The sequence below is a fragment of the Somniosus microcephalus genome, chromosome 17, assembly GCF_052327205.1.
Source record: "Somniosus microcephalus isolate GS21.2 chromosome 17, FLI_Smic_1.0, whole genome shotgun sequence".
NCBI classification, from domain to species: Eukaryota; Metazoa; Chordata; class Chondrichthyes; order Squaliformes; family Somniosidae; genus Somniosus; species Somniosus microcephalus.
Window position 1 is genome coordinate 40,095,596 of NC_141003.1, and position 27,970 is coordinate 40,123,565.

A 27,970-nucleotide genomic window follows, 5' to 3' on the forward strand; every position below is an offset into this window, starting at 1 on the left:
GGAGCATACAATAGACAAGCTCACCTCTATTCTACTAAATAGAGAAAAAGAAATAAATAATATTTTAATAGTGCTTTATCAAATTCAAAAGTGCGTCACAACGAAAACCCCTACTTTATGTCAGCTTGAATGCACTTATTGTTTGCCACTCCAAACCAGATGGCTTCTGCTTCTTAGTACCGTTTTGGCCTCTCTCAGCTTCTGTCTCCCTCCTCCCCCCCATTGCCACTCACACACCATCGTCCCGAGTTACTATGTTCTCTTGATCCCCAAATTTACCCAGCAGTACTCCCACTAATTGGTATTCAACCGCCATCCCAGGCTTGAGGTCTTCCTGGACAGTTTCTCTAAGCTTCAATCTTGGTATCCTCAGTTGTAGCTTTTGCCACTTACTGTTCAAGAGCAGTCATTGCAAGCTGTCCCATTCCCTTTTCCTAATCCAGATCCATGCCCCCACCCAGTGTTCCTGAAGGTAAATTTCCTCAACTCCTCCCTGTCCCCCTTTCCACGCTTCACGCCCCTTCTGCTAATTGGTATACCACTAACGATTTGCTCTGTAAGGCCCTGTGCAATGACTACTTTCACAGAAAAAAAGGCTCTCCCCAACCCTGACCTCATGCTAGATACAAGCACACCAACATCATGGGCCTGACCAAAACCTGGCTTACTGACAGTGATTTCCTTCTCCCTCATTGAAGCTATCCCGCCTGGCTACACTTTCTGTCATGTGCCCTGCCCTATTCATGATGACAGCGTGGCCCTCATTTCCTAGTTCCTTCTCAGCCTGTCCTCACATTCCTCCAGCACTTTTAAGTACTTGACCCTCTAACACTTCCCTTCAAGTTTCTCATTTACCCTCAAATCACCAACAACTTCCTCATGAAAATCTCATCTGTTGCCTTCATTTAATCTCTGGCTCAAGTGACAACTCTCCTTCGGTAACATCAACTCTGCCCCTCACCCGCAATTTGTTTGCCTTCCTGTTCTCACTCAAAGTCACTTAGCCAATCTCTCGATTTAGTCATTACATAAGGCCTCTCCACCTTTAACATGATCGCAGACATGGCTATATCTGACCTTTTCTCATCTCCCTCAGTCCACACCACAATGACCAACACCTTTACTCTCATCTCATCAACAAAAAAAGACCCTACCTATGCCTCTCTAACTAATGGCCTCTAACACTCAACTCTTCCACCCATGACATCTGTGGCTCTGCTGCTCAGTTCGACAGCTGCCTTCGCCCCCACCAGATTCTGAACCTCGATATACCCTGTGGTACAACAGCTACTTCAAATCAGAAAGATGCAGATTTCAATGCATATGGATCACCACTTGCCAAACTGTCCACCGCCCGATCTGACAACCACCTCAAGTTGTAGTGCCTCCCTCTCTGTGACCAAAACTTCTTAGTACTCCTGGATTATACTGGAGGTCAGGAACAATCCCAAAGTTTTATGTCTGTAAACTACCTTCCATTCTCTCCTCACCCATCCTTTTCATATTCACTTATAAAACAAGATACAAAGAGCATTCAGACTAGTCAATTCCAAAATTAAAACTACTCCATCAGCTGCCTTTACCTTCTCTGGCCTATCATTTCTGCTCCCAGCCACACAACACTATTTTTTGCCCACCTCCTCTTTTCCCCCCTCTCTTGTCCCCAGTTCTCATCAGACTAATTTTCTCTATGACACCACCTACTTGTCAGAAGTATGTTATTGGCTGTGAAGCACTTTGGGATGTCTTGAGGTTGTGAAAGGCCATATAAATCCCAGTGCTGCTTCTTTTTAGATCCGTCCAAATCCTCTATATCCTTTTTATAATAAGAGAACTGTTCACAGTACTCCAAGTATGGTCTAACCAAAGTTCTATACAAGTTTCAAGGAGTTTAATCCTTGTGTACTTAAAAAGAATTAGCACATTAATGCAAGGTACCAATAACTATTTCCTACAAAAATATAAATATACTCGGGTAGTAAAAACATACTGACCAGAAAGTTTCAGGTTCCATTCCCAGTGTTTGCTGAATTAACTGATCTCAATCAGGGCAACAGTTGGGGCATTAGAATAGGTGTCAGCACTGCAGGTTTGGGGTTGGCAGGGGGAAGAGAACATCTACAAGGGCCCCTCCTCCCAATCACTATCCAGTAATTCTTGCTGGAAATTGCTTGCTTATGGACATCAAGCGAGAAAGACTAAGTCTAGGCTGTGAGTTCCTCAACAGGTGAAGAGCCCATTGAATGTTAGGTGAGCTATCAGAGGGCTAATGGTGGCATCTGCAGATTCAGTGCCTTCAGCAGGAGGGGAGAAAACTGGCCCCAAAAAGTCAGTGGGATTAGAACAATGGTTTTCTTTACAACAAGGAGCTCCAACCTACTTTGGGTCAGAGGAATCAAGTTGTCGAATTGAATTTGAAGTTTTGCAATATTTTCTGTCTAATAATTACCCTGCGAAGTCTTCTTGGTGCATAGTGATAATAATGGCCTCAACTGAGTCTCCCACAGAGCTTAGCAATGGCTGTACTGCATTTCCCATCAGACCTTGAATTGTCTAAAGAAGTGAAATAGAAAGATTTAAAATTGAAATTTGTAGTCAATGACCTGTTAGGTAGCATTTAAACATGACATGAATCTGATTTTTCTTTAAGTTGACTTAAAAAGATATTTAAAACAGCTTGGGCAGTCGCAACAGTTTCCAGTTGTGTAAAACTGCCTGCAGTGCAGCACAAATAGGCCTATCTCACCGAGAGATTCCATAAAAGGTGGCTTAGGCTAGAGGTGGAGGATTGCAAATGTTACACCCCTGTTCAAAAAAGGGATAAACCCAGCAATGACAGGCCAGTCAGCCTAATGTGTGTGGTGGGGAAACTTTGAGACACAATAATCCAGGACAAAATTAATTGGCATTTGGAAAAGTATGGGATAATAAATGAGTCAGCATGGATTTGTTACAGGAAAATTGTGTTTGACTAACTTGATTGAGTTCTTTGATAAAGTAACGGAGAGGGTTGATGAAGGTAGTGCAGTTGACGTTGTGTACCTGGACTTTCAAAAGGTTGATAAAGTACCACATAATAGACTTGTTAGCAAAATTAAAGGGATAGTGGCAGTGTGGATACAAAATTGGCTAAGGGACAGAAAGCTGAATAGTGGTGAACAGATGTTTTTCAGACTAGAGGGAAGTATATAGTTGTGTTCCCCAGGGGCCGGTATTAGGACTACTGCTCTTTTTGATATATAATAATGACCTGGACTTTGGTATACAGGGTATAATTTCAGAGTTTGCAGATGACACAAAACTCTGAAATGTAGTAAATGATGTGGAGGAGAGTAATATACTTTAGCAGGACATAGATAGACTGGTGAAATGGGCAGACACATGCCAGATGAAATTTAACGCAAAGAAGTGTGAAGTGATATATTTTGGTAGGAAGAATGAGGAGAGGCAATATAAACTAAATGGTACAATTTTAAAGGAGGTGCAGATTCAGAGAGACCTGGGGGTGTATGAACACAAATCTTTGAAGGTGGCAGGGCAAGTTGAGAAGGCTGTTAAAAAAGCATGTGGGATCCTTGGCTTTATTAATAGAGGCAGAGAATACAAAAGCAAGGAGGTTATGCTAAACTTTTATAAAACACTGGTTCGGCCTCAGCTGGAGTATTATGTTCAATTCTGGGTACCATAATTTAGGAAGGATGTCAAGGCCTTGGAGAGGGTGCAGAAGAGATTTACTAGAATGGTACCAGGGACGAGGGACTTCAGTTATGTGGAGAGACTGGAAAAGCTGGATTTGTTCTCCTTACAGCAGAGAAGGTTAAGAGGAGATTTGACAGAAACGTTCAAAATCATGAAGGGGTTTGATAGAGCAAATAAAGAGAAACTGTTTCCAGTGGCAGAAGTGTAACCAGAGGACACAGATTTATGGTGATTGGCAAAAGAACCAGGGGCGACATGCAGAAATATTTTTTTATGCTGCGAGTGGTTATGATCTGGAATGCAGTGGCTGAAGGGTGCTGGAAACAGATTCAATAGAAACTTTCAAAAAGGAATTGGATAAATACTTGAAGGGAAAAAATTTACAGGGCTATAGGGAAAGAGCAGGGGAACGGAACTAATTGGATAGCTCTACCAAGGACCGCCACAGGCACGATGCCCTCCTTCTCTGCCGTTTCATACTATGATACACGAGGAGTATATTTCTGAGGTTGGGGTTTAAGATACATTACTGAGTCAGGTAGAGATCATCTACTCTGCAATTGATCGTGCTATGCCTCACTTTAGAGGTTGACACTGACACGGAGAATTTCCTTGGCGGTTCTTCCAACTGGCCACTGTAACTTTCGTGAAAGATCAGCCACATAAATGAAATTCTGATCATGCAAAATAATGTCAACTCCAGATGTTACCTTTTTATTCAAACAAAAAGACCCGAAGAAGCAAGAACTGAAAATTCAGTGCTGCATTCCTGCTGTTCACTGTCATGAATAGAGAAGAGACAGTACTACAACTGAAACAGTCTGTAATTTACCTCCAACGCTGTTCGAATTGTTTGTTCAGCAGCTAAAGGAAAGGAGCTCAGGGTAGACAGTACCTGGAAAAGCAAACAAAAGATATGTCACACTCATGGTAGGTAGAACATTTTCCCCAAACACACATCTCTCAATTCCACTTTCTCTAATGAAAAGAAGTCCAGTTCTATGCATCTTTCTTCATAACTTAGAGCCCCAAGTTCCTGAATCAGCCTTGTAACTTTACTCTGAACCGTTTCTAATACATCAATGATTTTTTTAAGATGGAATGCCCAAAACTGCACAGAATATTCCAAATGTGTCATCAATGATAAAATTAGTATAACATTTTGACTGTGGCTACAATATTTATGCAGTGAAGGAGGGAGACAAGATGACATAGGTCTCACAAGCCATGAGCAGAGTTCTTAAAGAGACATGATTATTTTCTTTCCATTTGATGATAGTGCCATCATGTGCTCTGTGGAGGACAAATGAATGAGAAGAAAGAATAGCAGATCATCTTCTTTGATAGCCCCTTTGCCAAGCTTGATAATTAAATAAGCATATAATTAAACTGCAGCATTTGAGTTAAAACAGCAGAATTAAGGCTGGGCTTTCTCAAATGAGGTGGTACAGTGGCAGAACAAAGAAATTGAGGCAGGGAAGCCTACTGCTGAATTCCCACCCCTGAAAGCACGGCCAGAAATCTTTTCACCCCCTTACCACCACCCCCCCACCCCCCAACAACACCCCAAAGCAGGGAGCACATCTGCCCAACCCTTGACAGCCCTGCTATATTTAAATGACAGCTGGGCCAGGTAAACTGGATGATTTCCTTGCCTCCTGTTTGAAATACTGCCAACCCTAACTACTGAGAACAAGAGTGGCGGTGCATCCTGGGGTGTCAACAGGAGGCCCTTCTGGGAGAGAGCGCCCAGTAGTGGCCACCTCGCCATGTTTTCTGCCCCCATATCTAATCATGAATATGCCTTGGCTTGTAGATTAAAAACTTCATGAGGTGCTTATGACCCCTTTAATGATGGATCTTCTAGTTTTTGGCACGGCAGTGCTGCTGCATTTTGCTCCTTAGCAGCGGTGGACTCCCTCCGTGTGGCAGTGATACCACTGGGAGCCTGCCCTGCATTTTTTATGAATTTCGACCCAGGAAGCCGGGTTGCAATTATGGCAGTGGGCGGAAATCCCAGCCTAGTGCAAGTCTACAGCGAAACTGCTCTGGAAGAAAATTCAGCCCCTTTGGCTAAATTGAAAGTCTTCACTTTAAATTACTTCTAGATAATGTGCAAGTTTGAGAAAAAAAGTGAAAAGTTACTGAATATATAAGCTAGAAAATGTTAATTACGTACCAGAATCTATTGTACAGGCTTAGCAATATACCAGAGACATTTCAATTAACTTTTTATATTCTTCATTCTTTTATTACAGTTGTTTAAAGCAGCAATTAGAATAACCATAATTAATAAAAACACGTTGCACTCGCAGCAATAAATGTCAACCCCTACCTTCAACACTGACTGATACAATTTGTACAATGAATTCACGACTGCTACATTCCTTCTCTGTCCCTCTGTTAGTGGCCCAATCACTTGACTGGCATCACCTTGTGTAGACAGCTGTGAAGAAGTAAAAAAATGCTTAAATTACACATATTTGATTTGGAATAAGTTAATATGCAATTCAGTGTAACAATGTTTCCGTATTAACTTTCTTACAACACAAAACTGATGAGACAAGTAAGGTCAGACATCAAGATGTGGATCAACAATAATTTCCTCCAGCTCGACAGTGGCAAGACTGTTCGGTTCTCGTCAGAAACTTTACATCATAGGCCCTGATTCCACCCCCTTCCCACTCTTTGCTTAGGCTAAACTTAACTGTGCAAATTGAGTGTACTATATGACTGAGCAAACTCCACCTCCAGTCCATCACCAAGACTGCCTATTTGCACCTCTGAAATATCACCTGCTTCCATACCTACTTCATCCCCCGATGCCACTGAAATCCTCATTTACACTTTTATTGCCTTCATGTTTGACTTTACATCATCATTCTCAGCCTCCTGAGGTTGAGAGTCTGGACTACTGCATTTTTTCCCCTCTGCTCCACCATGGTTGGCAGAATCTTCAGCCATCATGCTCCTGCTCTCTGGGATACTCTTCCTCTTAGCCTTGTTACACTTCTTGCCACCTTTGAAAGGCTCCTTAAATCCTACCTGTTTGACCCCACCTTTGGTTACCTCGCCAAACTCCTCTCTCAATTTCTACTCGGTGTCTAAATCCATCCTCCCCGCCTTGTAAATTGCCTTGCGAAGTTTTCCTGTCATAAAAGCGCTACATAAGTATGTATGCTGCTGTTGAATTATCCGTAATATAGAAACTAGGAAATTAAAAGAGCATCATGTTAAGGACCAAATAAAAGTACACAAGTAGAGGTGCATTCAAATCAACTTGTGCATTTTACAAGTCATGACCTAAGAAATGTATAGAAAATATATATCTGTGATAATAACACAAAAATATATGTTTAAGTATGGCAGCAAGAGATTATTTTCAAATTCAAAACAGCATTTAGAATGAGAATATATTACATGGTAGTTACAGTCAAATAACATTACATTAGCCTTTACCTATAAATAGACTTTTACAAAGATGTATATTTTTTTAAATCGGTAAATTGAGCTTTAATTATTATACTGCACAGAAACAGGCCATTCAACCTAACTAGTCTATGATTTGTGCATTTATTCTCCACGAGCCTCCCCCCACCCTACTTCATCTAACCCTACCAGCATATCCTTCTATTCGCTTTCTCCCTCATGTCTTATCTAGTTTCTCCTTCAATGATCCTATGCTATTTGCCTCAACTACTCCTTGTGGTAGCACATTCCACATTCATACCACTCTTTGGCAAAGAAGTTTCTCATGAATTTCCGATTGGATTTATCAGTGATAACCTTAAATTTATGACCTCTAGTTTTGAACTCCCCCACAAGTGGAAACATTTTCTCTGTCTACCCTATCAAACTGTTTCATTATCTTAGCCAATCTATGGGTATATAAATAATGAACAGGTAGTAAGAAGAGGGGTGGGCCAATAAGGGACCAAAAAGGAGACCTACACATGGAGGCAGAGGACATGGCTGAGGTACTAATCGAGTCTTCTCTTAGGCAGTCCCTCAGAACCGAGGATGACTTGCTTCCACATTAAAAATGAGTTCTCAGGTGACTGATGAGTCCAATGCGGGACCCACAGTCTCTGTCAAAGGTGGGGCAGATGGTGGTTGAAGGGGTGGGTGGGTGGGGTGCTTGGGTTGATGTGTGCTCCTTGCGCTGCCTGCGCTTGGCTTCCGCTTGCTCCCGGCGAAGAGACTCAAGGTGTTCGGCGCCTTCCTGGATGCTTCTCCTCCACTTTGTGCGGTCTTGGGCCAGGGATTTCCACGTGTCAGTGGGGATGTTGCACTTTTTCCAAGGAGGCTTTGAGGGTGTCCTTGAAGCGTTTCCTCTGCTCACCTGGGGCTCTCTTGCCATGTCGGAACTCCGAGTAGAGCGCTTGTTTTGGGAGTCTCGTATCGGGCATGCAGACGATATGACCCGTCCATCGGAGCTGATCGAGCATGGTCAAAGCTTTGATGCTGGGGATGTTGGCCTGAGCGAGAACACGGACGTTGGTGCGCCTATCCTGCCAATGGATTTGCAGGATCTTGCGGAGGCAGCATTGGTGGTACCTCTCCAGTGCTTTGAGGTGCCTGCTGTACATGGTCCATGTCTCTGAGGCATACAGCAGGGCAGGTATCGCTGCTGCTCTGTAGACCATGAGCTTAGTGCCGGGGTTGAGGTCCTGGTCTTCAAACACGCTCTTCCTCAGGCAACCGAAGGCTGCACTGGCACACTGAAGGCGGTGTTGGACTTAGTCATCGACGTCTGCCCTTGTTGACAGTAGGCTCCCGAGGTATGGAAAGTGGTTCACGTTGTCCAAGGACTTGTCGTGGATTTTGATAATCGGGGGGCAGTACTGTGTGGTGGGGGCAGGTTGGTAGAGGACCTTTGTCTTACGGATGTTTAGTGTAAGGCCTATGCTTTCGTACGCGGTGAAGGTGTCGACGATGGTTTGGAGTTTGACCTTCGAGTGAGCGCAGACGCGAGCGTCGTCTGCATACTGTAATTCGACGACAGAGGATGGGACGACCTTGGATCTGGACAGGAGGCGACGGAGGTTGAACAGTTTCCTGTTTGTTCTGTAAATTAGCTCCACTTCAGTGGGGAGCTTACTGAGGGTGAGATGGAGCATTGCAGCAAGGAAGATCGAGAAGAGCGTTGGTGCGATGACACAGCCTTGCTTGACCCCGGTTCGTACGTGAATTGGGTCTGTGGTGGAACCGTTGGTCAGGATCATGGCTTGCATGTCACTAATTGAGTACTTTGCATCTGTCTTCACCAAGGAAGATGATGCTGCTAAAGTCAGTGAAAGAGGAGGTAGTGGAGATACTGGATGAGATAAAAATTGATAGAGGAGGTATTAGAAAGTCTGTCTGTACTTAAAGTTGATAAGTCACCAGGACCGGATGGGTGCCTCCTAGGATGCTGAGGGAGGTTAAGGAGGCAATCACAATAATCTTCCAATCCTCCTTAGATACGGGGTGGTGCCAGAGGACTGGAGAATTGCAAATGTTACACCCTTGTTCAAAAAAGGGTACAAGGATAAACCCAGCAAGTACAGGCCAGTCAATTTAACCTCAGTGGTGGGGAAGCTTTTAGAAACGATAATCAGGGACACAGTTAACAGTCACTTAGACAAGCGTGGATTAATTTAGGAAAGCCAGCATGGATTTGTTAAAGGCAAATCGTGTTTAACTAACTTGATCGAGTTTTTTGATGAGGTAACAGAGAGGATTGATAAGGGCAATGCGGTTGACGTTGTGTACATGGATTTCCAAAAGGCGTTTAATAAAAGTGCCACATAATAGGCTTGCCAGCAAAGTTGAAGCCCATGGAATAAAAGGGACAGTGGCAGCATGGATACGAAATTGGCTAAGTGACAGGAAACAGAGAGTAGTGGTGAACGATTGTTTTTCGGACTGGAGGAAGGTATACAGTGGTGTTCCCCAGGGGTCAGTACTAGGACTACTGCTTTTCTTGATATATATTAATGACTTGGACTTGGGTGTACAGGGGACAATTTCAAAATTTGCAGATGACACAATACTTGGAAATATAGTGAACAGTGAGGAGGAGAGTGATAGACTTCAAGAAGACAGACAGGCTGGTGAAATGGGCAGACACGTGGCAGATGAAATTTAATGCCGAAAAGTGCAAAGTGATACATTTTGGTAGGAAGAACAAGGAGAGGCAATATTAACTAAAGGGTATAATCCTGAAGGGGTACATGAACAGAGAGACCTGGGGGTATATGCGCACAAATCGTTGAAGGTGGCAGGGCAGTTTGAGAAAGTGGTTAAAAAAAATAGCATATGGGATCCTGGGCCTCAAATAGAGGCACAGAGTACAAAAGCAAGGAAGTTATGATGAACCTTTATAAAACACTGGTTTGGCCTCAACTGGAGTATTGTGGCCAATTCTGGGCACTGCACTTTAGGAAGGATGTAAAAGCATTAGAGAGGGTGCAGAAAAGATTTACAAGAATGATTCCAGGGATGAGGGACTTCAGTTACGTGGATAGACTAAAGAAGCTAGGGTTGTTCTCCTTAGAGCAGAGAAGGTTGAGGGGAGATTTGATAGAGGTATTCAAAATCATGAGGGATCCAGACAGAGTAGATATAGAGAGAAACTGTTCCCATTGGTGGAAGGGTCGAGAACCAGAGGACACAGATTTAAGGTGATTGGCAAAAGGAAAAACTTTTTACGCAGCGAGTGGTTAGGATCTGGAATGCACTGCCTGAAAGGGTGGTGGAGGCAGATTCAATTGTGGCTTTCAAAAGGGAATTAGATAAGTACCTGAAGGGAAAAAAAATTAAAAGGCTACGGGGAAAGGGCGGGGAAGTGGGACTAGCTGAAGTGCTCTTGCAGACGCCCGGCACGGGCTCGACGGGCTGAATGGCCTCCTTCTGTGCTGTAACCATTCTATGATTCTATGATCTTAAAGACCTCCATCAGGTCATCCTTCAGCCTTCTCTTTCCTATAGAAAAAAGCCCCAGCCTGTTCAGCCTTTCCTGATAAGTATATCCTCTCAGTTCTGAAATCATCCTTGTGAATCTTTGTTGCACCATCTCCAATGACTCTATATCCTTTTTATAATATGGAGACCATAACTGTGCACAGTACTCCAAGTGTGGTGTAACCAAAGTTCGATATAAGTTTAACATAACTTCTCTGCTTTTCAGTTCTATCCCTCTAGAAATGAACCCTAGTGCTTGGTTTACTTTTTTTTTAAATGGCCTCATTAACCTGTGTCGCTACTTTTAGAGATGTGTATCTGTACGCCTTGATCCCTGTGCTCCTCTACCCCATTCAGACTCTTACTATCCAAGCAGTATGTGACCTCCTTATTCTTCCTGCCAAAATGCACCACCTCACATTTATCTATATTGAAATTAATTTGCCAATTACACACCCATTCTGCAAGCTTATTAATGTCTTCCTGTATTTTGTCACATTCTTTCTTTGTATTAACTGCACCTCCCAGTTTGGGGTCATCCATAAATTTTGAAATTGTACTTCCACTCCAGAGTCCAAATCATGAATATAAATTGTGAATATAAATCGTGAATAACTGGTCCCAGCACCGATCCTTGTGGAACACCATCTTTGACAAAAACCTTTTACAAGATCGCATAATTGTGTCATCACAGCCAATCTTCAGATATCCAACTAATGAGTACAAGAGGTGCCAGCAGTTCATGAAGCAAAAATTGGGGGGGGGGGGGGGGGGGGAAACTGCAAAGAAGCTAATGGAAGTTTGGCAACAAAAAAATGCAGCAAACAAGTTTGACTGTAAACACAGGTAGCATTCAGCATTGATGAGTAGTATTAACCTAGGTGATAAGATTGTCTGTTGCATGGTGAGGAGAAAGAGAAAAGGGCAGAATTACTTTCTTACAGATCTTCCAACAATTTGCCTGAATATTCATGTCTGAAATCATTATTCATGATATTGCTTCCTAACTTTTCCAAACCAATACATTAATTTCCAAACAGGTTGCTAAGCTAATGCAAGGTTTTTCAATTTTTAAAAAAAAACTTGAAACCATCAGCATTCACTTGTGCTTAAATAACCAGAAACATCAGTGCATTATAAAATACTGAATTATTTTTTCCATTATAATTACAATTATAATTTTCAATCACTTAGACATTGAAAATCATAATTGAAAAAAATAATTCAATCAATCACTTAGACTCTGAAAGAGCCATAATTATTCCAAAGCTGTTACTGACTTATACTAACTGCAAAGCCGTTAGTTATTAGAGGGATGTCTTGATTTTTAAATGATCAAAATAACAGACGTCAGTGATTTGGGGAGCAAGACAAAGTCATTCAATACGATGAGTGACTTGTAACCTTATTTGAAGATATAATTATAGAACGGATGCTGAGAATACTCTAATTTTCAATTATTAGGAAAATACAGAAGGGAATATTGGATTACCTACCCGGTAGGGTTTTCTTCATTCATTGAATGATGAACATTCTGTTACACAGCATGGAAACTTCTCCAAGTTAACATGCTCCTAAGATTTGGATGTCTAAATGTCATTGAGATGTTAAAATATGCCTGGGCCTGCATGATTTATTTTTAATCTGGAATTATTCTATGCAGATTTCACAATAAAATCATTAAGTCAAAAACAAACCTAGCATGGCCTAAGGCGATGGCTGGGACCAATTGTGGTACATGGAGGATGTCTATCCTTCAAAGAAAGATCTTGGATGTCCCAAAATACTTCACACCCTATTAACTGCTTTTTCTTAATGACTGCCACGATAATGTAGCGAATGTGGCAAGATTCGACAAGCAGAACCTATCCAAGGGGGAGGTAACAATATTCTAGAGCATGCAGAGCTGCATCCCAAGAAATGGAAAGTTTTGTGTGGGACTGATCCAGATGAGACTCTGTGATTGACTATGTGGCCAAACCTCTTGCTGAACTGTCTGTCTGACAAAATGCTAACTAGGAGCCCTGACCTAGCATTTATCTAAATATGGGTACACAAGATGTTGCAACCATAGGTATGCAGCTGCCAATAAAAGGCACAATGTGAACACTTTGGGAATCTAAGACATGTTGAAGAAGAGCACCCTTTACAATAACTCACCCTAGAAATGGAACCAAAGAAACTTTCAGTGGCTGGGTGAATCCATAGTTCATGGGGCATAATACGTAATCCTCCCAATCTCTTTAGCACAATGAGACAATGGTAGCATAAGCCTCCTATGTGGACCTTGGGGGAAGGGGGCGCGATGGGAGGGGGTGGAAGGGAGAAATGTTCATAGCTCCCATTTAAAAGTTTGTTCATCTTGGATGTTACAGCTTTACATCATATTGAGGGGATCCCACAAAGAATTTGAGTGTACAATCCCTCAAAATGATGGAATCTGAGCTTCAAATGAAGAGAGTATCCCCAGCTGATTCTTCAAGGGCCCATAAGTCTGAGGTAAATGCCCCCTCACTACCGCAAACTGAAAAGATTGTGGCTTGCTAGCCCTCTGAAAGTTGATAGGGAGCAACAAAGCAATCAGAGCCAGAGAAAATCCACAATCTGTTCTCTTGCTCAAAACCCCATGCTCCCAAAAGCATTGCTGACCAGAATGCAACCTTGTGCAAAAAGTTATCCTAGAAGCCCGCTGCAACTGAATGCAAGTCTTAGTAGTCATGCCTGTCATGTCTTTGCCTCTAGAGATTTATCTAATTAGTTTCCAGTAACTTCCACCTGTCAAAAACACATTGAGCCAGAGATATTCCTGAAGGAGAATACTGTTTTTTTTATTCGTTCATGGGATCTGGGCATCACTGGCATGGCCAGCATTTACTGCCCGTCCCTAATTGCCCTCGAGAAGGTGGTGGTGAGCCACCTTCTTCAACCGCTGCAGTCCGTGTGGTAAACTGTGAACTGATGATTCACATTTGGGAAATGGAAACTGATAAATTTACGATTTCTATTGAAGGAAAAGACAGACATGGAAATGTGTGAACCACAAAAGGATTCCCTGCAACTTTGCTCCAATATCTAATGCCCACACTGCCACCTGCTGTTGCAGGACTAATTTGCATTTGATCCTCAATTAACTACAGGAAACACACTCATCCCCAGCTAGTCTCAGCTGTTGTCTGTAACTAGACAAACTATCAGAGCCTGGACAGTCCCATGTGCATATTTTTCAATCCGGAGAACATCCAATGATTTTGATGGTAGTTCAGATGGGGCAGGATTTGCATCCTTGGTAGTCACAGAGTCCAAAAACTCATTGCAAAATCTATTATGAAAACCTGATCTGAGGAGACTGTTAAACCTTGGTGTACCTCAGGCATAAGAAAGGCATAAAAGTGGCATGGCTATGGCTGGTACAAAATTTGGAGAAATGGATGGACCAAAAAACTCTCAGGAGCCTCAGGAGGGGCAGTACTGAGACCTTGGCTCATCTGAACATTAGGGCCTAGAAATTGGGTTGGGGCGCCAAAGTGGCGCAAAAGTCGCCTGAGCGCAGGATTTAGCGCAGCGATCGGGGTAATTCCAATCGCCAGAAATTCAGTTTCAGTGCCGCTCGAGGGACACGGGACGAGGCTTGAGGCGCTCCGTGTCCCTCTTAGGGCGCTGAAACTGATTATCGCAGCGCAACGTGCCGCAGCGCCGCACGCTGCGGTACTGCAGGCCTTCCTCCCACTGTTAAGGGGGAGGTGCCTGCAACAGCGCGATCCCTGATCGCGAGTGCCGGCAAATGAGCCCGGCACCAAGGAGAAGTGTCGGGCTCTCGGGAAACAGCCGGCAATGCCGCGGGGGGGGGGGGGGGGGGGTTAGGCGGCCGGGGACGGAGGTGCTGGCAGGCCGCCGCCAAAAAAGCGGCCGCCCCGCGCCTCCACCTTAACTTGCGCCGCTGCCGGCACAGTAAGGCCCCATGAACCGGGCGCGGGTAGCGAGCGGCGCAACTGCGGCGTTCGCTACCAAATATCGCGAACGGGGCACTGCACACACCGATGACGTCATCGGTGGCGGCGCAGCGCAAAAGCCTAACGCCACCATTAGCGCCCCTACTGAATATCGCGGGAGACGCAGCCAGTGGCGCTACAGCCACTGACTGCCTCTTTAGGCGCTAACAGGTGGTGCTACTCACCCAATTTCTCCCCCTAGGTGTCTCTGAACTAGTTATTACCATGTTACTTTCTTGCATATTTTCCATTATCATCATTCTCCTTTAGGGGATCCTCCCTCCACAATGCAAGGGATTGGTCCCGCTGTGGGTACCCTGTAGAGTTATCTCCAAAAGGGACTATGCCTGTCTTATAACACTGGGAAACATAGTAGCAATGGAGTCTTTTAGACTAGTTTAGGTCTAATGGAATTAATTCTCAGCTATGGATAACTAGCAGCTTCAACTCCAGGATTCAGCCTCTCTCAAAAGGATGGGTTCATTTTTACATAGAATTACATAGAATATACAGCACAGAAACAGGCCATTTGGCCCAACCAGTTCAGAGCTTGTGCTCCACTCGAGCCTCCTCCAATCTTTCCTTATCTAACTATCAGCATAACCCTCCATTCCCTTCTCCCTCATATGCTTATCTAGCCTCACCTTAAATGCATCTATACTATTCACCTTAACCACTCCCTGTGGTAGTGAGTCCCACATTCTCGGCCCTCTCTGCGTGAAGAAGTTTCTTCTGAGTTCCTTATTTGATTTCTTGGTGACTATCTTATATCGCTGGCCTCTAGTTTTGCTCTTCCCCACAAGTGGAAACACACTCTCTCCATCTACTCTATCAAAATCTTTCATAATTTTAAAGATCTCTTTAAGGTCATCCCTCCACCTTCTCTTTTCAAGAGAAAAGAGACCCAGGCTGTTCATCCTTTCCCGATAGGTATACCCTCACAATTCTGGTACCATCCTTGTAAATCCTTTTTGCACCTTCTCCAGTGCCTCCGCATAAGAGATTAGCGTGTAAAGTTAAGGCACATGGGATTGGGGGCAAGGTATTGACTTGGATAGAGAACTGGTTGACAGACAGAAAGCAAAGAGTTGGAATAAACAGGTCCTTTTCCGAGTGGCAGGCAGTGACTAGTGGGGTACCGCAGGGATCGGTCCTTGGACCCCAGCTATTCACAATATATATTAATGATCTGGACAAGGGAACTAGATGTAATATCTCCAAATTTGCAGACGACACAAAGCTGGGTGGGTGTGTGTGCTGTGAGGAGGATGTCGAGAAACTCCAGGATGATTTGGACATGTTGGGTGATTGGGCAGAAACATGGCACATGCAATATAACGTGGATAAATGTGAGGTTGTCCACTTTGGTGGCAAAAACAGGAAGGCAGATTATTATCTAAATGGCAATAGATTGGGAGAAGGGGAAGTGCAACGAGACCTGGGTGTTCTTGTGCACCAGTCGCTGAAGGTAAGCATGCAGGTGCAGCAGGCGGTTAAGAAGGCAAATGGTATGTTGGCCTTCGTAGCGAGAGGGTTTGAGTACAGGAACAAGGATGTCTTGCTGCAGTTGTACAGGGCCTTGGTGAGACCACATCTTGAGTATTGTGTGCAGTTTTATTCGCCTTATCTGAGGAAGGATGTTCTTGCCATGGAAGGAGTGTAGCGAAGATTCACCAGGCTGATACCTGGGATGGCAGGAATGACGCAAGAGGAGAGATTGGGCTTGTACTCGCTGGAGTTTAGAAGAATGAGAGATGATCTCATCGAAACTTATAACATTCTGACAGGACTGGACAGACTAGATGCAGGAAGGATGTTCCCGATGGTCGGGGAGTCCAGAACCAGGGGACACAGTCTAAGGATAAAGGGTAGGCCATTTAGGACAGAAATTAGGAGGAATTTCTTCACCCAGAGAGTGGTGAACCTGTGGAACTCTCTACCACAGAAGGCGGTGGAGGCCAGTTCATTAAATATATTCAAGAAGGAGTTGGATATATTTCTTAAGGCTAAAGGGATCAAGGGATATGGGGAGAAAGCAGGGACCGGGTACTGAATTTGGATGAGCAGCCATGATCGCATTGAATGGCGGAGCAGGCTCGAGGAGCCGAATGGTTTACTCCTGCTCCTATCTTCTATATATCCTTTTTATAATATGGTGACGAGAATTGCACACAGTACTCCAAGTGTAGTCTAACGAAGGTTCGATACAAGTTTAGCGTAACTTCTCTACTTTTCAATTCTATCCCTCTAGAAATAAACCCTAATGCTTGGTTTGCTTTTTTTAATGGCCTTATTAACCTGCATCGTTACTTTTAGTGATTTGTGTATTTGTACTCTGCGATCCCTTTGTTCCTCTAACTCATTTAGATTCTTATTTTCCAAGTAATATGTGACCTCCTTACTTTTCTTACCAAAATGTAATACCTCACACTTGTGTTGAAATTCATTTGCCTATTATATGCCCATTCTGCAAGTTTATTAATGTCTTCTTGCAATTTGTTGCAGTCCTCCCTAGTATTGACCCCAGTTTTTGGTGTCATCTGCAAATTTAGAAATTGTGTTTTTGATTCCAAAGTCTAAATCATTAATATAAATTGTGAACAAGTGTTACCAGCACTGATCCTGTGGGACCCCACTTTCCACCTTCTGCCACTCTGAATGGCTACCCTTTACCCCTAGTCTCCGCTTTGTCTTGAAGCCAGCTAGCTATCCATTCTGCTACTTGTCCCCTGACTCCACATGATTGAAGATGCCAAGTGGCGTTCAAAGAGTGGAATGGTGAAAAATGAAGGGACGCAAAAGACACGTTGAAGGCATACTAATATAAGGAAGACATTAGACCTTGATAATTACCACTTACTAATTCACCCAGGAATGGGATCTATTGAATCTTCCAGGGAGGAGAAGAGTCTGCCAGAGGAAATGGAGTTAAGAGAGATTACTTGCACTGAGACTACCCCAAGAAGTTCATAGAGGATCATGATTTCAAAGCTTAGACTGAAGAAAAAGATTTTGAACTTGCTGCCTAGGAAATGAATAGGATCTGAAGTTGACTTGGAACACATGCTCATTTAAATAGCCATTTCCTTATAGGTATAAAGGGAATACCTTGAGAAAAGCTTTCTGCTGCCAAGGTTGGGTTTTTATTTGCCAATTTAAGATCAATACTGTAATCAGACAAGACCTGAAACTTGAACAACTATGTGCTCAACTGCTCATCAGCAGAGGCTGAACTGAATAGGTATATTCGGAAGTAAATTAAACGCCAATTCTTGTTGATCTTGTTTGTAATAAGCACTGAAAGAGCAACCCCACCTCCTCCACTTGAAAATGGTCAGAGAGGAATGGGTCATTGGATTTCTGGTGTTCTCAATTGCAGATGGCTAAAGACCCCAGTTTGTTCCCATGGGGGAGTTAAGAGGCATCAGTTTTAGAATAATCCAAATACTAAGGATTGCTTCTCTACCTGCACATCATGTATAACTTGGTCTGCATGGGTATACAGGAGACCACATCCTAATAGTACTCTTAGATTTGTGGACTGCAGCCAAGGTGCCATACTTTGTTTATATTTACGAAGTAAGTATCCAAGGCCTGAACCAAGGTACCAAGTCTGTGGAGCAAAGCAGCTACCAACATGGCTTGGTTCTTTCAAGAAAGAAAAACTTAAAAATATATTTCGCTGCTCAAAACCCTCCACATACTTTCCTGACCATTTGAGGTATTTATTGCTTTCTGAATGTCTTTGGTTGCTAATAGCACTTCATTTTCTTAAATAGTTGTGAATAAAATTATACTTTTCCTAAATGTTAGCAGGCTCTAGAAGTCGAGAAATTGAGATGGTAGGATCAGAGAACCTTTTGAAGCTACCGGAAAAGAAACTAGTGCTAATGTCCAGATCCTGATCTTTATATGATGTAGGAGTAGGAGCTCACGTGTAGTCTACCTCGATGGCACCATGATGATGCAAATTTTAGGGCATGGCTGAGCATCTGATTTGCTCAGAACCAAATTCCATCAGTGTGTGAATATTACCAGAATGAAGAAGAATTTGATGCTAATTCCAAGGAAGATTCAACTGACAGTTTATTGCTGCCAATCAATGCAACCTTGTAATGGTGGCATTACCCTTACATTACAAACCCATTATTTTTAGCAACTATGCAAAATGAAGAGTCAAAATGAGAACAGTGTCAAATTTTATTGATTACAGAATAAACCTTCAGTATCATGTACTGTATGTTGACTTTAGTATTAATTTTACATTATGAATCTAGATTTAGCTTTTACTCCAGATGTACGTACACCCAAATTAATTTATAATCTTGATCCAAATGCCAGCAATGACTATCTCCAACAAGAGAGAGTCTAACCACCGCCCCATGACATTCAACGGCATTACCATTGCCGAATCGCCCACCATCAACATCCTGGGGGGTCACCATTGATCAGAAACTTAACTGGACCAGCCACATAAATACCGTGGCTACAGGACTGTGGGAGGAAACCGGAGCACCCGGAGGAAACCCACGCAAACACGGGGAGAATGTGCAAACTCCACACAGACAGTCGCCCGAGGCCGGATTCGAATCCGGGTCCCTGGCGCCAGGGACCCGGGTTCGAATCCGGCCTCGGGCGACTGTCTGTGTGGAGTTTGCACATTCTCCCAGTGTTTGCGTGGGTTTCCTCCGGGTGCTCCGGTTTCCTCCCACAGTCCAAAGATGTGCGGGTTAGGTTGATTGGCTATGATAAATTGACCCTTAGTGTTAGGGGGATTAAATACGTGGGGTTACAGGGATAGGGTGGGATATGTGTTGGTGTAGGGGTTACGGGGATTGGGTGGGATATGTGTCGGTGCAGGCTCGATGGGCTGAAATGGCCTCTATCTGCACTGTGGGGTTAAAAAAAAAAAAGCAGGTCAGAGGCTGGGTATTCTGCGGCACGTGTCTCAGCTCCCGACTCCCCAAAGCCTTTCCACCAATTACAAGGCACAAGTCAGGAGTGTGATGGAATACTCTCCACTTGCCTGGATGAGTGCAGCTCCAACAACACTCAAGAAGCTCGACACCATCCAGAACAAAACAGCCCGCTTGATCGGCACCCCATCCAGCACCTTAAACATTCACTTCCTCCAGCACCGGCGCACCATAGCTGCAGTGTGTACCATCTACAAGATGCACTGCAGCAATTCGCCAAGGCTTCTTCGACAGCACCTCCCAAACCCGCAATGACTACCACCTGGAAGGACAAGGGCAGCATCGCATGGGAACACCATCACCTGCGAACACCATCACCTGCAAGTTCCTCTCCAAGTTACAAACCATCCTGACTTGGAAACATATCGCTGTTCCTTCATCATCGCTGGGTCAAAATCCTGAAACTCCCTCCCTAACAGCACTGTGGGAGTACCTTCACCACAGACTGCAGCGGTTCAAGGCGGCGGCTCACCACCACCTTCTCAAGGGCAATAAATGCCAGCCTTGCCAGCGACACCCACACCCCAGGAATGAATAAAAAAAACAGAAGTCAGTCCATCAAATCACTTTAAAAAAAAAAAAACTGTTGATGACCTTAGAATGCTAATAGCATTTAAAAAATAATACAAATTGCAAAGCCTCGAGAGTTTTTGTAGTGTTTGGTACCACCAGACATGTTAGTTAAATGCCCACAGCAATGAAAACTTGTACAAAACATAAATGTTGCAAGAAAAACAGATATCATTATTTTCAACAGCCAAAGTAATATAATTAAACCTTTCATAGCTGGATTTAGGTCTGCAATATAATTTCACTAACAACAGAAGAAAATACGGAGTGGCACACTAATAAGGCAAGGCATGGAAGGTTGTGATTGAGACATCACAAATTCACCATGAGATGACACAGCATATTTTATTTTATGGATAAGATAATGAGGTAAGAAGTTGGTGTTCACAGACAGAAAAATCAATAGTTATGAACTTCACTGGTTTCAGCATATAATGTTATCTAAATCTTCAAGTGATCGATAAATGTAGACGGTTTTTATTTTTGGCTGTTACTAAAATATAATTTGGACCACCACTGCCAAATGTACAGTAAAATCTTCAGTCTTTTATTGGATTTAAATATCAGACATACCATTCTGTTTATTGTTAGAAATTCAACTGGATAATTATAATATACACATAATTCAGGTACATCAGATAAATTCTGAAACTTCCCTCCAAAAGCAAAACACAAACTGAGTACCTCCACCTACAAAGTCCTTGCTCACAGTCGGTAAGTATTTGTAACATTAATCTAACCTAAATCATGGATTCCAAAAGGAAGATTTCAATACCAAAAATCAAAAAGTGTAACAAGATTATGATTTGTTTAAGAGAACATTTGGTTCCAAATGTTTCTCAAATGCAGTGGAAATGATTTGTAGCAAAACTAAAGTCACTGGTGAACAAATTGTCTCAGTGTTCCAATTTACTTACTGTACAACTAAATGAAACAACACAAAGAGCTCGTTTCCCACTTCAATTGAAAATGAGTTCTTTCCCTGCTTAGCCCTTTTAAGAGCAACAAAATGCACACTACAGATCCACGAAAATCTGTTTCCACTTTATAAAAATGATTCAACCTAACTATATACTGATTTAATCTCCAATTACACTTCAAAATCATCCACTTAGTGGAAACAGATGTCCAAGGGAAAAAAGGCAGTAATTTCTTTAACTTGCAGTTCTTGAATCACCTTTTGAATCAATGCTACAAACACAAAAATTTCAGTGACCCCTTTACTGTTGCTCAACGTATTACCTTTTCTCTTTAATCAAATCCTCAGCAATACTCTGTGTTCCTGGTACAGTGAAATGTATCCCAGCAAATCAGATTTCCCTAACAAAAGATTCCATTGCACTAAGCAATGTTCAATGTTGAAAATGACTAGCAAATGATTTGACAAAAAACGTTTGCGGTTTCAAAAACTAAATAGTAGTCAAAAGATCAAGTTTGAATCACCTCTCATTTTAGTTCAATAAGAACCTTATACCCTTTACTCTTTTTCCAAAAATTACTACTAATCCTAGTAATGATGTATAAAATACTTACAAGTTGTTCAGATTTTACTCCAAATAGATGGACAGTTTTAGCAACATTCCTTGCAACAGCCAAACTCAAGTTTGGATCTACAGAGGCCACATTAAATTCACTGAAAGTAGAGAGAGATTAATACATCAAAAGCCATTATAAATCTAAGTGACGTTTTAATTACAAATTACATACATCTTCTATATCTTATCAGAGGCTCTTGTGTGTTGCAATACATCACGTTATCTTTGAAAAGTTTCTTTGCTAACACAATCTTCAGAAACTTCCATATGTCTGAATATACTTCTCTCTTAGGCAGTCCCTCGGAACTGAGGATGACTTGCTTCCACATTAAAAATGAGTTTGCAGGTGACTGATGAGTCCAATGCGGGACCTACAGTCTCCGTCACAGGTGGGGCAGACAGTGGTTGAAGGGGCGGGTGGGTGGGGTGCTTGGGTTGACGTGCGCACCTTGCGCTTGGCTTCCGCTTGCTCCCGACGAAGAGACTTGAGGTGTTTGGCGCCTTCCCGGATGCTTCTCCTCCACTTTGTGCAGTCTTGGGCCAGGGATTCCCAGGTGTCGGTGGGGATGTTACACTTTTTCCAAGGATGCTTTGAGGGTGTCCTTGAAGCGTTTCCTCTGCCCACCTGGGGCTCTCTTGCCGTGCCGGAGCTCCGAGTAGAGCGCTTGTTTTGGGAGTCTCGTATCGGGCATGCGGACAATGTGACCCGTCCATCGGAGCTGATTGAGCGTGGTCAAAGTTTCGATGCTGGGGATGTTGGTGCGCCTATCCTGCCAATGGATCTTGCGGAGGCAGCGTTGGTGGTACCTCTCCAGTGCTTTGAGGTGCCTGCTGTACATGGTCCATGTCTCTGAGGCATACAGCAGGGTGGGTATCACTGCTGCTCTGTAGACCATGAGCTTAGTGCCAGGTTTGAGGTCCTGGTCTTCAAACACTCTCTTCCTCAGGCGACCGAAGGCTGCACATATTCCTGGTGGCCTCTTGAATGACTTGAGTAAAACCTGTGTTTAGCTCACCCATACACAAAAAAGTCTAAGATTCTCTCCCCACTCTGTGCTGAGTCAGGTGAGCTCAACTATGATAAGGGCACAACAATTGGCCTCAGCACATCAAGTTGGGGAGGGAAACATAGGTAGAACTAGGAATAAGGCTCTGCTGAGAGAGTTTGAGGAGCTAGGGTCCAAATTAAAACACAGAACCTCAAAGGTAATAACTTCTGGATTGTTACTGGAGCCATGCGCAAATTGGCATAGGGACAAGCAGATGAGAGTTAAATGCATGGCTCAAAGAGTGGTGTGGGAGGAAGGGGTTTCAATTCATGGGGCACTGGCATCAGTACTGGGAAAGAGGGAGCTGTACCATTGGTAACTAGGGCTGTAGATAGGGCTTTAAACTAAAAAGTGGGGGGGGGAGGGGTCAGGTCAAGGGAAATTTAGAAATCTGAAGAGAAAGTCAAGGCAATGGAGCAATGTAGTGATTTGGGTAAAGATAAGCAGAGTGTGACAGGAATTGACAGAGAGTTTAATGGTAATCATGCATCAGCGAATAAGGTGAAAGCACAGAATAATAGTAAAAAAGTTGAAATTGAAGGCTCTTTATCTGAATGCACAAAGCATTCGTAATAAGATAGATTAATTAATGGCACAAATAGAGATAAATAGCTTTGATCGAATAGCCATTACAGAGACATGGTTGCAAGGTGACCAAGGTTAGGAACTAAGCATTCCAGGGTACTTGACGTTTCGAAAAGAGACAGACAAAATAGAAAAGGAGGGGAGGGGATAGCCCTAATAATAAAGGATGACGTAAGGACAGTAGAGAGAAAGGATCTTGGCTCGGAAGATCAGGAAGTAGAATCAGTATGGGTAGAGATAAGAAATAACAAAGGGCAGAAATCACTGGTGGGAGTAGTTTATCAGCCCCCAAACAGTAGCTATACCATTGGACAGAGTATTAATCAACACTTGTAACAAAGGTAATACAATAATCACAGGGGACTTTAATCTTCATATAGACTGGGCAAATCAAATTGGCAAAGGTAGTCTGGAGGAAGAGTTCATGGAATGCATTCGAGACAAGTTTCCTAGAACAATACGTCATGGAACCAATCAGGGAACAGGCTATTTTAGATCTTGTATTGTGTAATATAACAGGGTTAATTAGTAATCTCATAGTAAAGGATTATCTGGGGAAGAGTGATCATAATATGATAAACTCTGAGTATGAAATACTTCAGTCCGAAACGAGAGTCTTAAACTTAAATAAAGCCAATTACATAGGTATGAGGGGTGATATAGCCAAGATAGATTGGGAAATGAGATTAAAAGGTATGACAGTAGATAAGCAGTGGCAAACATTTAAAGAAATATTCCAAAATTCTCAATGAATATACATTCCATTGAGAAATAAAAACTCCACGGGAAAAGTGATCCATCCGTGGCTAGCTAAAGAAGTTAAGGATAATATTAGATTAAAAGAAGAGGCTTATAATGTTGTGAAGAATAGTAGTAAGTCTGAGGATCAGGAGAGCTTTAGAAACCAGCAAAGGATGACTACAAATTTATAAAAAAGGGAGAAAATAGATTACGAGTAAACGAGCAAGAAATATAAAAACAGATTGTAAGAGCTTCTACACATATGTAAAAAGACAGTAGCAAAAGTAAACATCGGTCCCTTAGAGGCTGAGACAGGTGAAATTATAATGGGGAAGAAGGAAATGGCAGAGGCTTTAATAAATATTTTGTATCTGTCTTCACAATAGAAGACACAAAAGGGAAATAACAAAAGTACAAATTCTTGCCTAGTGTATTTGTTGACTCTTACTCTCAAGATGTGCTCTATACTTTTTAATGTTCTATCTGAATGTCACAGAATTTGACTTTAAAAAATCAGTTGTGAACACCTGCAGAACTGAGGAAACGAACTGTATGATGTGGTATTGAGTCAGACACCAGGAAGGTCCCTGTTAATTTGTGCTTAATTAGTTGGGATAATGGTGAAGATTCCAATTGAAATTGTTCACACTAATTAAGATTCTTAGCTTTCTTAATGGTCAGATTCCAATTTACTATAGGTTTCACAGACTCATATCAGGTAACAGAAGTGACCTAATTGTTCTAAGTATGAATAAAAAAAACAGGTGCTATAGTTAAAGCAAGGTTGGCGCAAAATATCCTAGGATTGAGGTCATGAGGAAAAAAAAGTACCATGTATTGGTAAGATACGGTTTTGACATTTAATCTCTGGTACTTCATTGGACAACATGGTTATATGAAAGTATGTATCCATGAGGCCTTAAACTGGCAGCATTCTTGCCCAAGTTAAAAGGTTGTGAGTTCAAGCCCCATTCAAGGATTTGAACACAATCCAAGATGATTGGGCCAATTTATTAACAGATGGAGGATAAATAAGTCAACCAGGACAGATTAACCATTTCATACTAATATTTCAATATACCATTTAACCAGTCGGATATTGTGCTGATTTTACCTCAAGCTGAAAAATGCCCATATACACTGCCTAGCTGGAGCTTCAGTTCTCTTATTCAAAAGAGAGCTCCTCTTCCAGCAGATTCAATGTAAAAGTTGACATATGAAAGGGAGCGTCACACTGTCTAAATATTTGAATTACCTCCAGGGTAGGTTTAAAAGACACCCAACAGACCTCTGAACATTTTTTAAACCCAGTTTAACAGCACACTTGAGTTACATTCCATGCTTTTCAGTGGTGTGAGATTATTCACTCCAGGGAGACATGCCCCACATCTCTACATAGTCAAGTCAAACACTGACTCGGATTCACAATGCAACTTTACCACTGCAACAACTAAAGTTATATTGTGAATGTATCCTTGGATTAAGATACCATAATACTACTACTTAAAAAGCTAACTGAAGTCAGAATTACTGTTTACTCCAAGAAAACATTATAAGTATTAAATGAACAGTTCTTCCCCAATTATACAGTTATCAATGTGCACTGCCTGGAACGAAAACAGAAAATGTAGGAAAAATACAGCAGGTCTATCAGCATACAACAGACTAATATTTTGGCTGTAACCCTTTGTCAGTTATAACTGTTAACTTTTCCTTTTACAGGTGGGGATGAAGGTGCTGTGATTCTCCAGCACTTTGTTTTTGTTTCAAATTTGCAGTTTAAAAAAATATCAACCATTTCCTGTCGCTGAGTCTCACATTCACTTTAAGGAACAGACTGACTGCAGTAGGAAACAGGAATTTATTCGTAATGAAATAATGTATCAGGTAATTGTAAATTCAATTTCAGTGGGCTTATGTTCCACTCTTACTGGGCACTTGGCCAATGAGCTCTGATCTATTTTTAATGATATACTTCCAAAAGAACATGGCTTCAAGAAACAAACGATCAATCATAAAATCAGATTAAAATGGGAAAAAATGCTTATATAATTAGCAAAATCTATCAAATTTTGGTGTGAACACCTTTTATAGGTGTTGTTGTAATGGATAGCACGTTATTCATTTAACCCTTGCAATGTTTTCTTGCTCATCAGTCAAAACCAACTGCTAAAAGATTCAAACTGAATTTTATAATAATTGCCCTCAAGTAACACAACAACAGGTAATCAGCTGGTCATCCTTTTCTTTGTAGCATATCCTACCTTGCAATTGTTTTAATGATGCTTTCAAGCTCATCGTTTGAAGGTGGATTACGTCCTCCAGGAGGAAAGACAAGGTTGATTGGGTCAAACAGTCGTGACAATGATTTTGAGAGATAAGCAGATTCATAGAATTGTAGAGAATCTTTCAGGGCCTTCTCAGGGCTGAGGAAATTTAAGATTTTTAGAATTATAATATTTAATGAAAAAACTATGACAATTATATTCTTTGAATATATTAAAACAGTCTCTTGTCTTACGTGGACAGATACTTGTGCTACATGCTTAATTTTTGTTGCAGCAACTATAATCATATGGTAACTTCACTGAAGCTTGCTTGTGTTCTCATGTCAACGCAATAATTTAAGCATTACATGCTTTAACTTGCAATAATTGTCAGTGATTTAATTATTAATACATTAGGATGAACATAGAATGCTATTCATTGTTCATCATTAAAATATAAATTTCAGCAACAACCACCACAGTAATCCTTATTAAGACAAAAGTGAACCTAATCATAAGAATATCTGTCCACACATCGACATTTCTTTCGGTTCTGCATAATAAAAAAAAACTGGCTCCTTTTCCAGCTTAATCCAAAACAGTTAAAATTTCTTCACGTATGCACACTGACATGAATCAGTCATTCATGAAAGACATATGAAATAATACTGAGTGGCCTACGGGTGGCGCTGTCCAGGGAGAGTATAAATAATCGGGCATGGGCCCACCTTGCGCAGGACATTCTTAACAGGAACTAGTGAAGGACACAACTAGACCTCCATGTTGTAAAACAGTTGATTAAAACTTTGTTTAACGCTTAAACCAAGTGCCTCGTAGTTTTCTTACGTCACACACATTGTGGGTATTTACAACAACTACTTGCATTTATATAACAATTTTAACATAGTAAAACGTCCCAAGGTGCTTCACAGAAGCTTGATCAAGCAAAATTTGACAGAGCCACATAAGGAGACGTTAGGACAGGAAAGTTCGGTCAAAGAGGTAGGTTTTAAGGAGTGTCTTAAAGGAGGAGAGGGGTAGAGAGGCAGAGAGGATTAGAGAGAGAATTCCAGAGTTTAGAGCCTAGGCGGCTGAAGGTACGGCTGCCAATGGTGGAGTGATGAAAAAAATCGGAGGGGCAAGAGGTCAGAATTGGAGCAGCATTATGAGTGTGACATACAGATTTGAAAAATAATTTTTAAAAACTTACTCATAATCCTGCTTCAACATAAACAGATCTTGTGTGTCTTCCTCCCCTGGTGATAGTTCAGGGGGTAGGTCTGAATTTCCACCTGTAGTTACATTGCTCTGTATACTTTGGCTGTACTGTTGCAAACGTTTCCATAGATCATTATATAATCTCAACAACTTTGGATATTCTCCTTCAAACGCTTGCTTCAGAAATGTGGATGCTGAAAAAGATAATTTTGCCTCCTTAAAGCAACTCATTACTACCACCTATTTTAACCACCGAGGGTGTGGACTACTCCACCTTGCTGCCATTGCCTCTCTGTTGCTGGTAGTATTTGTTCTGCAAGATATTCCTTCAAATTGAGAGGTGGACCGCTGTTACCCTGTAGCACGTTTTCTAGTGAATCTGAATGACCGTCAAGG

The 27,970-nt window shown here is 42.1% G+C and overlaps 1 protein-coding gene across 2 annotated transcripts in view; it reads right to left on the reverse strand.

The window, feature by feature from the left end:
- cog5 (component of oligomeric golgi complex 5) overlaps positions 1–27,970 on the reverse strand; it is a 168,679-nt gene that overhangs the window by 15,269 nt on the left and 125,440 nt on the right. For both annotated transcript variants that reach the window (XM_086010231.1, XM_086010229.1), the window contains exons 12-17: positions 27,567–27,768; positions 26,354–26,515; positions 21,713–21,812; positions 6,035–6,145; positions 4,532–4,594; positions 2,450–2,553 (exon numbers count right to left, since the gene is read on the reverse strand). In XM_086010231.1, coding sequence (XP_085866357.1) covers positions 2,450–2,553; positions 4,532–4,594; positions 6,035–6,145; positions 21,713–21,812; positions 26,354–26,515; positions 27,567–27,768 — 742 coding nt within the window. The remainder of the gene's footprint in view (positions 1–2,449; positions 2,554–4,531; positions 4,595–6,034; positions 6,146–21,712; positions 21,813–26,353; positions 26,516–27,566; positions 27,769–27,970) is intronic.